Source organism: Phoenix dactylifera, chromosome 13, assembly GCF_009389715.1.
Source record: "Phoenix dactylifera cultivar Barhee BC4 chromosome 13, palm_55x_up_171113_PBpolish2nd_filt_p, whole genome shotgun sequence".
In the NCBI taxonomy this organism is placed as follows: domain Eukaryota; kingdom Viridiplantae; phylum Streptophyta; class Magnoliopsida; order Arecales; family Arecaceae; genus Phoenix; species Phoenix dactylifera.
In genome coordinates, this window is record NC_052404.1 from 10,990,075 (window position 1) to 11,002,729 (window position 12,655).

General features: G+C 40.3%; 1 protein-coding gene across 3 annotated transcripts; it reads left to right on the forward strand.

Moving 5' to 3' along the window:
• Window positions 1–2,379: 2,379 nt before the first annotated feature.
• On the forward strand, window positions 2,380–12,367 carry LOC103721896 (protein-tyrosine-phosphatase MKP1-like). 3 transcript variants are annotated; one of them, XR_005514584.1, is made up of 4 exons: window positions 2,381–5,219; window positions 9,900–10,076; window positions 10,195–10,407; window positions 11,604–12,367. XR_005514584.1 is itself a non-coding variant. In XM_026810345.2 (2 exons), the coding sequence occupies exons 1-2, from the start codon at window positions 2,781–2,783 to the stop codon at window positions 9,951–9,953; spliced, it is 2,493 nt and encodes an 830-aa protein (XP_026666146.2). In that variant the 5' UTR covers window positions 2,380–2,780; the 3' UTR covers window positions 9,954–12,367. The 3 variants fall into 3 exon arrangements, 1 of the variants encoding a protein (XP_026666146.2); XR_005514583.1 differs by having other exon boundaries at window positions 10,195–12,367; XM_026810345.2 differs by having other exon boundaries at window positions 2,380–5,219; window positions 9,900–12,367.
• The last annotated feature ends 288 nt before the right edge of the window (window positions 12,368–12,655 follow it).

Consider the following 12,655-nt stretch of genomic DNA (forward strand, 5'->3'; position numbering starts at 1 on the left):
TAAGCTGGATCCTGAAAGGTTCCATCCAAAAGAAAAGTAGGCATCGTGTCATCCTGTCAATCATTTTATTGGAGCAGTTTTTCAAAGCAAGATGATCCACAATTTAGACTTCGGACGGACATGCGAGCGGAGATTAAGAACTCTGCTATCAAATTTCGTTGAAGGATGCCTAGAAGTCTGATTGCTGCCGGGCCATATAAAGCATCGTCATTGCATTGGTGGAAGTAAGAAAACGTGATACTTCCAGATTATTAAGAATAATATTTTATTAGTACTTACATAATTTGGGTGCTTGAATTTATGTAACGATAGGATAGTCTATTATATCAAATCTTTGACCAGCACAAGTTTGTTGATTGATGTTGGATTTTATTGCAATGCAATTCTAGATTTATAGGCAAAAAAACTTAATATATTACATGAATCATCTCCTAGAATTTAGCTATGATTGTTGACCCACATAAGAAAAAACATTTCAAGTAGCTATGCTAGCTGGTTTGAAATTAAGACTTAGTTGAGTTCTGTTGAGTAGAGTATTCCATAATATTTCTTTCCTTCATTGGTTTGGTGAGCTTGCATATATTAGATGTTTACTCTCGTAAATGGTTAGGCCTAGTTTGCCACAAGTACCAAAAGCGAAGTAGGCTAGGAGAAACTATTATATACATTGGATCAAAAAAAAAAAGAGAGTACATAGTTACTCATCTTAAAAGTTACAATCACTTTAATCATACAGCGTATGTTATTCTTTATGGACCTGACTTGTTCTACGATGCTACTTTAGAGAGGCCATTTTGCATGCCTTTTTTTGTTGCACCTTGCAAGTTTTTGGCTTCATGTTTTTATTTTTTTTTTAAGAAACCTTTGTTTATTGGCCAAGTCACAAAATTTCTCTTCGTTAAGTTTTATGAAGAGGAGCATAACCACATGATTGGAGAAGAATAATGAAAGTATAGATTTTCCTAGCTAAATGTAAATAATATCATACAAATTAATAAATCACTTTTGCAAAGTGTATCTTTCTTGGTTTAAACTTTTTAAAGGAAAAAATGGTGGAAATGCCACCTTTTCAAATAATTGCCCTATTCAATACTTATATTTTTGATATACAAATTGCATGCTTATGTGGTTTTCTTTTGATCACATTATGGCCAAAACAAAACGTTAAATTCATCTCTTAGCGCACAACAGAAAGGTCTTCTCAACTGGTTTCTCTCCGTTTTTTCTTTCTACAAACCAGATCGCAGCCATCAACATACATTTATGGGTTTCTTGGTAGTCTAATCCGTAAATCCATTGATCTACTTCTATGTTTTGTAGAGCTAGGTTGTTGGTTAGACATTTGAATGGCCCTTAGTTGTACGTATCCTTACCGCTCCACAAATAAGGGATCCGTTGGTTTAACGCACTTCATCCATTTCTCCTTGGACCCACTAAAGTATGAACGGCAGTAGGGTGAGAATACATATTTTTTTTCTTCTAATAAGATGGATAGATCATACTAGTATGAGTACATCTATGGAGGTCAAAGAATAAAACAAGATGAAAAGAAAGAGCAGCAAACTCATATCCATCTTACAAACAACTATCAGAATATTAAGCCACATAGGAGATGATCCGATTAGCCACCCTATTCGCGTTCCGATATATATAGTTAACTCGAAAGGCGACACAATCTATCGCCTGCTTGCCTGCGTATATTCTGCACACTAGATGCTCCCCACATGCTCCAGATGAATTCTGAATCCATCCGATCATCACTATCGAATCATCTTCAAGGTGCTTCCACCCACTCATGGAGTCTCATATTTTACTTTCGTCTCTCCAGGACCACGAGTTCGTTATGCTCATGAAAGGCTGACTGTTTCAATGGGTTCCGTGGATTGATATAACGGGACACGTGTCAGTGTCATCCAAACTATCGTGATGTTGCCTCAGCTCCCTAGTTTAGCTAATCCACTACCTAATAATGAAGGCAACCCCGAAAAAAAATCCCGGGTGTTTTTCGCTTATTACGGATGCTGGCCGTTTCGACTCCTCGGCGGGTCCCGTTTACCGGACTCGAGCTCGCCGGCGTTGCACGACGAGCGTTGCAGTCTCCGGCGAAGATCAGTCCCCTCGAGTGCTGGTCAAAAAGGGCCCACAGCTCAGTCAAAGTAGTTTTCCCCCTTAACTCGACTGCCAGCTGTCATGATCGGGGACTACCAAATCCGACGGATATGATCTATTTACTTGCCTTGTATTTTTGAAATGCACGGCGCCGATTGGTCCGCCCGAGGTTCACTCACGCTCGTTGATTCGGTGTGCCCGAATCCACCTAACCGCGGTTGAATCTCCGCCTTATCCCCATTAATCCCCGCTCTCACCATCATGGCATCATCCCATCTTCGATGCGAAGCCTCGTAGATCATTCGTAGCCTCAGCGAGTTATCTTTGGTTCTTTCTTCTCCGGTTCCCCCCACTCTCTCCGCCTTTTCTTCTCTCGAAGCTTGCTTTTTTATTTCTTTTTCTCCTTCAATAGCTCGCGAAAAGAACCGAGTTCCTTCTGCTCCCCAAAAGCTGGAATTTGATTCTTTCCAGGTTTCCGCTTTCTTCCCCCATCTCGCTCTCGCTGTTTTTTAATCGTTTTTTGGGATTTTTTTTTTAGAATAAGTAAGCATCGCTTCTTCATGCCGTTTGGCTTCGGGGATTTCGATCGGGTTCTGTCGGGATAGATGTGACGTCGTCTGCCCAATCTGGGGTTTTCTTGGATTTGTTGATCGAGAGGGGCAGTCCCGGCAATGGGAGGCGAAGAGGATGCGGCCGTCGGTCCTCTCTCTGGTAACCGGAAAACTTTCTGGAGGTCGGCGTCGTGGTCCTCTTCCCGGACCTCTGCGTCGGACCGCTCCAGCTGTTCCGCTGAAGAAAAGAATGCGACCAACGGCCAGTTCCGGCGCTGCCCGGCGCCTCCCCTGACCCCCAGATCCCAGAGCGGCAAGGCTCGCTCATGTCTCCCCCCTCTCCAGCCCCTCTCCATCGCCCGCCGGAGCTTGGACGACTGGCCCAAGGCCAGCTGCGACGACGTCGGGGAGTGGCCGCAGCCCCCCACCCCTAGCGGGAAGGCCGGCGCCGGCAAGCCCGGTGAGGGCCTGAAGCTGGATCTGTCCTCGCTGCGGTCCCAGGTCAAGAAAGATCAGATCGCCTTCTTCGATAAGGAGTGCTCCAAGGTGGCCGACCACATCTACCTCGGTGGAGACTCCGTGGCCAGGAACCGTGAAATCCTTCGCCAGAATGGAATCACCCACGTCCTCAACTGTGTTGGATTCGTCTGCCCGGAGTACTTCAAGTCCGATCTCGTTTACAAGACCCTCTGGTTGCAGGATAGCCCGACGGAGGATATCACGAGCATATTGTATGATGTGTTCGATTACTTCGAGGATGTCCGGGAGCAGGGCGGGAGGGTGTTTGTCCACTGCTGCCAGGGGGTGTCCCGGTCCACCTCGCTGGTTATAGCTTACCTTATGTGGAGGGAAGGGCAGAGCTTCGATGATGCATTCCAGTATGTCAAGGCTGCGAGGGGGATCGCTAATCCGAACATGGGTTTCGCTTGCCAGCTTCTTCAGTGCCAGAAGAGGGTCCATGCGATCCCGCTGAGCCCCAATTCAGTGCTGAGGATGTACCGAATGGCACCTCACTCGTCTTATGATCCACTGCACCTAGTCCCAAAGATGTTGAACGATCCTTCATCAGCTGCTTTGGATTCGAGGGGGGCGTTCATCATTCATGTCCTCTCATCCATTTATGTCTGGGTCGGTAAGAATTGCGAGCTAGTGATGGAAAAGGATGCGAAAGCTGCGGCCTTTCAGGTGGTAAGATATGAGAAGGTGCAGGGGCCTATCATGATGATTGCTGAAGGTGATGAGCCCTCGGAGTTTTGGGAGGCGCTTTCAAGTGCTCCTCTGAATTCGGACAGTGCCACAAAGATTAACAAGGAACAGATTGAATCGGCAATCAAGGATGCCATTGGTAAGAGGAGAGTGGAGTCGTATGATGCAGACTTTGAGCTTTTCTATAAGGCAATTGCTGGAGGGGTTGTGCCACCATTCTCTTCTTCGGGACCAGGGCAGGAAACCCACCTTCCGGCAAGAGAAAGCAACTGGAGTATGTTGAGGCGTAAGTTTATACCTGGTGCTATTTGCAGAGTTTATTCAGATTCTGCATTGCTGAGGGATATGGATCCCCGCATGGACCGAGTGCAGCTTTTGACTGCAGAGGCATCTACATCCCCTCCATATCCTTCTCCTAGTTCACTTTCCTCTGACTTGAGTATTAGTTCAAAGTGTAGTTCAGAGTCTCCTTCAACATCCTCCTCTCCTTCACTTACACCATCACATGCATCATCTAACTTGCCTGAACCATCATCTTGGCCATCTCTCCAATTCTCAAGCAATATGGAACCCTCAAAGTGTTTTCGGGAATCAGGTTTTTCTCCATCTAAGGCACCATCATCTAGGCCTTCTGTCCAATTCTCAAGCAATATGGAATCCTCGAAGTGTTTTCAGGAATCAGGTTCTTCTTCATCTAAGGGGCTTGCACTCTCTATTGCTGAAAGAAGGGGAAGCTTTTCACCACTGAAATTGCCATCACTAAACAAAGATGATGCTTCATTGTTATCTCAGAAGGTGTTAAATACATTGTCTACATCGTCTGTATATGCCGAAAGTGCAAATGAAGTCACAGATAGAAGTAATGACAACCACATGTCCAAAGATGATGCTTTAGACAAGAAAGGTAGTGCAGGGGAAGTTTCAGATGTCAAGTGCACAGGTGAATCTGCTGTTAATAGTGCAGAAAGTAGGGCGAGTTCCCAGAAAAGTCATCTCGCACAAGATGATAAATTTCTGCCTGGTTCAACTGGAAGGGCTGATGTTAGGTTGGAGAGTCCAAATCCTACAAGTCTTTTAGTGTATCGCTGGCCTAAGATGGAAAAGCTAGCAACATTTGCTAAAGAAGATCTTGATTCCAAAGCAGTGTTTCTTTTCTTGACTCCTAATTCTGGTAAAAGTGGAGAGGCAGATAGGATTTTATATTTGTGGATAGGAAGTGGCATTGAACAGGCTAGTGTGCAAATTCAATTAAACAGCAGCAACGATGTAGGGGAAGTTATTCCAAGTGACTGGCACCGAGTTGGTTGTGAGTTTCTTGATTTAATGGGCCTGCGGAAGGACCTTCCTGTTAAGGTATGCAAATATAATTCGTGTTCATTGTTAAATGGTGAATTGGTTCATTGTCTCCATATGTCAGAAAGTTCTACTATCATTATTGTTATTTAGTCAATAAGTTTAGCATTAGATTTACTTGCGGCAAGATTAACGAGTATCTAGTTATTTCTTGTTTGTTTCTGTGATTCTATGTCTTGCTATTTTCTGTCGCAATATCTTGTTGGGGGACTAGAAAATCCTTAATCATGTTTATAAAGATTACCACTCTGAATGTTGATGATATTTGGAAATCAAATAAATGAATCAATCGTAGCTTCTGATGTTCTACCATTACCTGCTATATTTTGATAAGATCTTTGCAGAGCATAGAAAGAGTTGAAATATGTTCTTTAGAGAAACAAGTAAGATATGTCGCTGTAATAGATTCAATGTGAAATGTGGAGGTTTTCCCCCAGACATGCTTGGATGTGTGTGTGCAAGCACTAGAAGTGGGATCTCTTCCTAGTTTGACATTATTGGGGGACCCTTTTCTGGCAGCATATGAGCATGCTCTATAATGCTGCACACATTAGTGTGCATGAAGTCATTCATGATCTCATGCTTCCACGTGTTTGACATGTAATGCACAAGCAACTGGTCAAAAGTTGGGACAAGGTTGAAAAGGTTAGCTATACGTTAAATAGGGACTGGCAGCATGAGATTGCAACTGTATTGATCCACATAGTGGTGTGTGCATGTACGCTATTAAGAACATTCTAGTCTGTTAATATGAATACGGCAATTATGGAAATAAAATGTAATAATCCCTTTTTGTGGCATGCTACAGCTGCAAGTGTCCGATAACCCGTCTAAATGCCAAGTGCTTCATGCTGGTAGCCCCATGGGATGGGCCCCACAGCAGGTGTGTGGTCCATATGTGAAGGATTGAATTGTGGTATGCAGCGTCAATAGACATTTTTGGTCTATATGGGAATGTGGATTTAAGATAAGTTTTCTTTAAAACAAAATAACCACGCATTTTACCAAAAGTAGGTCCTGTTACGACGTAGGATTTGTTGCAGCAAAGCAATTACTCGGTTGAAGATGATAGAAACAAGAAGATATAACGGTTGAAGAGAACTTAATAGAGAAGGAAGGAGGTTATTGTCTTTGTTTCTTTCTTTTCTCCATATGGTTTTGTATTTCATATAATTGATTAGATATTCATATAAGTCCCTAGATTACTTGACCCTATGTTTCCATCAACTATCTCTTATTGGTGATTCTGAGCAAGGTTGAATATTTGGCCATAACCAATTTGAAACTGCCTGAGTTTTGGCATTCTCTATTAGATTTTGCTGAAACTAACTTTGTTTTGACCAAAATGACAAATATAAGGATAAAAACTCGAAATCCAAGTTGTCTTTTTCTTGACTTTTTCAGTTGAGCTTACTAGTGAGGGCCCCTAGAAAAGATTTTTGTTCAAATAATTTAATATTTGCGGTTGATCTTATTCAGTTGAGATTTAGGAGAATAAAAAACATATGAAAAGAATTAACATATTGTTATCTTAAATTTCCACGAAGTAAGATGTTATTGACCTTACATGTTTCACTATTTTCCCAAATTAGGATATAAATATTATTTCTAAAAGTTTAAAACTTTTGCTGGATTTTTAACTTTTCTTTCCTTTTAGCAAAATTTCATGTAATACTTTTTGTTTTTTTATTAGTTTCAATAATTTCAAAAGGCTTCATCTCACTAAAATTATACATAGTACCCCTAAGGTTCCAAAGATGTTCTTAAATCAATATATTTACCATATAGCTTGCTACAATGAACTCTTTTTAGTTTGATTGAAACTAAGAAACTCGAACTAAAACTCTTTGGCTTGGCCAAAACCAAGTTTTTGGAACTTGTTTGCTGCTTGACTTGGGGGCTGCCATAGTCATATTGGGTGGATGAATTGGAGTGGCCTTATAAACATCATTACCTATAACACAGTCACTTGCCTTTATAAGTAAGCAAGATTCTTACATCTTTAGAAATTTGTGTGGATATAATGTGTACTATTTTATATTAATATATGTTTTGTTTGGTGAGTAACTTTTATTTGAAAATGAAACATGCAAAAGGCCCCAAATCATCATTTGTCATATTTTGGAGGGAAAAAGTTAATGTCAACCTACTAGGTTCATCATTATGAAACAACCACAAATGTGTGGTTTCACTTGAAACTGTAGTTATTAAACCTGGACGAAAGACAACCCCAGCCGAGGGTCTAGGTCACCATGTCAGTGGTCCAACCGTCAGGCCAAATGGTTGGACCAAGTTATATTAAAAAATTTAAAATATTTAAAAATTAGATATAATGTTAGAAAAATATGTGTAATTAGTCGCACATATCTACTTTAAATACTAAAAGTTTGAAGAATTTCTTTAGCAATAATTCATATTTCATAGACCACTTATATGATGTCTCAAGCCCCAAAATTGTTAAGAAAAATCGAGCTTAGAAAATTTTAATTACTTTTTTTTTTGCTAATAATAAAAAGTTAAAGCATGTGATTCCTATTCATTTATGCATTTCTACGAATACCTTTGAAATCTAAGAGAATAAGAGGGTAGAGGATAGGTCAAGTCACTTCTGGTTAGAGTTGGACATTTATCAAAACGATTTCCGATATAGATATCTTGCAATAAGTACATTTATTAGAATAATATCACAGCACAATAATGTTTCTTTGTGGTTAAGGGGCTAAAGTATGTTCATGTGATTGAGGGTTTGAGTCAGGTTAGCCTCGTGCATTGGTGATTTTCTTTTTTTTTTTTTCAAAGGAGGACATGGCCGGGTCACTAAAAACTTGGCCAGGTTGTCCAGGTCACGTGAAACCAGCTGGGTCAGGTGGGTGTCACCAGGTCAACCACAAGTCCTGTCTTCTTGTAAATCTGAACTGGACTAAGCCCCAGTTCACTGGGTTTTCAATAATAATTATGCTTGAAACTGTATTTAAAGTAAAAGATATGTTGGTTGGAGGACATGGGTTCTGGTATGGTAGCAATGGTGGCTTTGATCCCTCTAGAAGCCCGGAACTGTCGGTAGTAGAAGATTGTCGTGGTGGTGGTACCTATGGAGTGTAATAGACTTGGGAGAGAACTGGGAAGAGCCCCCATGCAAAATGCCCCATTTCCTTCCTTCCACTTAACTCCCCCGTCACAAAGAAACAAATTGCCATTGGGTTGAAAGCAAAACCTATCTTGGGACATATGTAATACCAAATTACTTCACCTAAACTGGATGAAGGATGGGTCTTATATTTGGATCATTTTCTGCTTCAGTGGTAAACTCGATTTGGGGAGGGCACAAGCTCATGTAAGCTGTGCTTATCTCTTTTCATGATGATGGTTTCATGGTTGGAGTACCATACATTTGCTTTAGACCTACTCTGTAGATCACATAAGATTTGAGGCTTTCACTATTTCTGTGAGGGTGCGCAAGGTTTTGTTGCTGGTGTAAAAACTGGCGAGATAGGACCATTGATGAGGTTTTCATGAGCATGAATGGTGCATCTTTTTTGTTGCTGGAGGGAGTTAAAAACTGTTAAGACAGGACCATTGATGAGGTTGTCATGAGCATGGTGCATCTTTCCATCAAAAAGGTGCACCATGCTCATGAAAACCTTATCATATGTGGCGTGGATATGGCCAAAGCAAAGCCTGAACTTTTTGCTGGTGTACATCAAGTCAGCTACAATCTAATTTTCCCCATGGGACAGGTGCGAATTTTGGGAATTGGAATTACTACTTTGGACTGTAGTGTTGAGAGAGAACTAATTATGTGTTGTTATGCTTCTCAGTCATGTCATTTGGTCTCCTGGAGTGGATAGGGTATTTAAAGGAAGTTTGTTGATAATTGTTACAGTAGGAGGCTGGCAGTTGGAGGAGACTACTCGATCTGCATTTGTATCTTCTTGTTAAGAAATTTGGCATTTTAGAACCAGATAAATCCTCTCTGCACACTGCTTCTGACATGAAATCTTACACCAATATACTTGTTTTTCAAGTGGAACCTGCAACTTGCTTCATCTCTTTAAGTGCACCCTCTAAACATTATTTTAGGGTCGGCATAAAGTTAGGCTTTTGCAGGCCACTCCAGAATCTTATTCATGAATTTCTCCTCTGATCACTTGTTTTGAGGCATGTCCTCCTTTATACAGGACTGCTTACCTATTTCCCCAAGCTTATTTTTTATCAATCCAGGCCTGATGAAAGAAGACTGCATCTGAATCATCTGTTTTTATTGTGTGAGAGCATTTCTTTTTAATAAGGTGCCTACGTTTCTTGATAAATGGCATCAAGAAAAAGGAAATTACTGAACAGAATTTCATGAAAAGGATGGTAGTAGAATGCATGTATTTAGAAGCGATAACTACTTTGTCGTTCAAAGTGCACATCCCTGCATGAAACTGCTGTTATTGCAGCTTGTCTATGCTACTAAAGTTAAGATCAGTTTTAGGAGTAAGTGCGCATCTTAAATTCTTGTTCAGTAATTTGTTTCCTTCTTAAAATGAGAAGATTGGTCTTGTTCTACAATGCCTAAAGGGTTCTGTTTACCTCATGTTTCTTTCTATTTTCACTTTAATATGCTTTTACAATATCCTTGTTTTATCTCTTCTTAGCATACAAGGGTTACTTATTCTGGAATTTGAATGATGACAGGTTGTGAAAGAACAGGAGACCGAGAAATTCCTTGAATTGCTGCATTCTACTTAATCGTTCGCTCTGCAATGAAACATTCCTGAAGCTCGACTCTGATCTCTCTTTTCTCCAGTTCTTATACAGTGGAGATTCTATGACATTCTGCTCAAATAGCTCGAGTCCGCAACGATCGGTGAGGTACAAATCAACTAAGGTTCCCCGTCACCTGAATAAATTTAATCATCAGTTACCTCAACTCTTGTTAGTTTTCTGTAAAGACAATTAATTAGCTTCCATTGTCATTTTGTAATGGCAGGAGGCCGGCCAGAGTGTCACATCTGTGGCTACTTTTAAGGTTTTGGCACGCTTGGATGTACATTTATCACAAGCAGATTTGATACCTCATTTGCTTAGTTGATGAACTCAATCCTCTCTCGTAACGAATCAACTCAATCACTTTTCCCATATCCCGGCGCTAAGGAGACGACGATATTGTAGTTAACGAAGGTGAAACTGCGAGTGGCGTAAGGTAATGTCCTCTCGACCCTTGGATTAAGCATGGGCCCGATGAAGATAAGTGTCCGCAGCCCAAAACTCTAAGCCCGTTATCATAGATAAGTGTCCACAGCCCAAAAGTCTAAGCCCGTTATCATATCTACTGACCTTGTGGGCCGTGTTCGGCTATAAGTTGAATGGGGGAAATAGTTGTGCTGCGTCGTAGACCTCGTAGTATCGTATCAGTCTTTCGGATCAAGCCTAAAACAGAGTCTATAAACGTTTTGGTAGCAATGCTACGAGGAATGCCATCAGCATTGATAGACCCACAGGGAGCAAGTCTAAGCTTGGTTGCCGATGCAACCACTTCCCCCAGTTTGTCCGTACACGTACTTCTAATTCCTAATAAACGTCTTGGTTTTCTATAGAGATTTTTACCTATGCACCTGCAATATTGGCGTCTAACTTTCGTCCAACTTCATCATCTGGATCATCCAATCCCTCTGCGTTCGTCATCTGAACTGCCTGATTCAGATCCAAAGCTTGCATTTGGATTACATTGATTTTGGAGGCCAAGTTAGAACCAAAAATTCTACTTTCACTGAAATGTTTTTTTCTGAAAATTGATGCCTGAAAAATTATATAGAATATCTACTATGCTCTTAATAAAAGAAAATATGTTGTCTCATTTTATCTAAAATTTTTAGGATACTTTTGTAATAAATTTTTTTTAATTTTTAAGCTAATTGGATTTTTTTTCATATCTTACGTAGATATTTCTTTTTCATGATATATAAAAATTTTACTTTTATGAAAAAGTTATTTTTTTGTTTTTGTGTGAAAACTCCAACAAAATATGAGGTATTTTTTAATGTTTTCATTGATCATATTTTTCTTCCTCCTCTTTCTGCGAATCAAACAAGTCCTAAATCTCGATTGCTTCACTGTTTTTAGAACTAGAGCCATACCAAATGGTACCAATTAGAATGGATGAAAATTGTTGTTTTCTTGGATTACCTAAAAGTAAACAAAAAATCAGAAAATAAAAGATTATTTTTCAAGAAAATAAGTTAATAATAATAGATGAATTACAAATAGCAATCATTAAATGTTTTTAAAAAAATACTAAATAAAATTTGAGATATCTATAAATCTAAAATATAGTATGTTATAGACTGTAATTATAATTAACTTTACATTTACACATATGCATGTCTATATGTGGATCAGGTCAGTCCGGGTCCAGGTTACTCGATAATCGGCAACAAACAGGTTTTCTTCTATTATTTCTATCCTCTTTCTCCGAGCCAACGCATGTACCACGTAAACGCGGGCGTGCACTTTTTGGGTTCCCACTGTACACAACCACTGTATCAAGAAAGTTATGGATAGTATTACCTCCTTCATTATCCAAGAAAAAAAAAAAAAAAAATCTAATGGAGCTCCTCATCCTCCAGCATCGTCATTTTCATCCACCTGACCGGTTAAAAATGCAACCCTTATGGTCGCCTTCGTTTTGGACTCCAGAAGGAAGGCCTCTGCAGCTGCCACAAGACGAAGATATCTGATCACGAACACGTTGGCTTTACTCCTTGTTATAAGCTGCTGCCTGCTTCCCATCCCTGAACTTGAATGCTGGAAGGGGAGGGATGACGAAAAGTGTTTCTGGACTGTCAGTTTTGTAAATGGGCACAAAGTGGCCGATTTTGGCAGCTTGGAGTTGCCCGAACGACGTGTTGTTCCGGGATGGGAGGGGAGGTTTGAGGGTCGTCTCGTTTCGGATGCGCCCAGAAAACAAAAAGGTGCGATTCACTCATGGAACATAAAAGTTTCGTATTGCTCTGTTTCTAGTTGTAGAACTGTAAGCTTCTGTTAATTTTCACTGACTGAACGAAATTTGATGGACGACTATTTTTCTTCAGAAAAAAAAAAATGTTTATGTGCCAGTCGGTGAACAAAGAAAAGCATGTGATAATGATAATTATGCACGGGAATTCCTTTCTTCCTTTGTTTTTTCCTCTCCCCCCTTCTCTCGTCTCACCTCTTTCTTTTTCTTTTTTATGGAACACTTTCCTAACTTGTCGAGGAATAATAATGTAAACTTCCAGCACCATAGAATTTGGAATTTAGTTTCCTAAATTCCAAGTTCATATGATCGTCCGGGGAATTCAGAATAGCTATCAAATTCGAATTGATAACATATCAGCATAGCTCTATCGAGCTGGGAACATACGCTGCTGCTATTGATCACAAATAGTCATCCAGGAGTTTCGATTTTTTAA

Coding starts and splice junctions, on each gene's coding strand:
- LOC103721896 (XM_026810345.2), top strand. CDS start 2,781: ATGGGAGGCGAAGAGGATGCGGCCGTCGGTCCTCTCTCTGGTAACCGG. Junction 5,220..9,899: donor GGAAGGACCTTCCTGTTAAG/GTATGCAAATAT, acceptor GAATGATGACAG/GTTGTGAAAGAACAGGAGAC.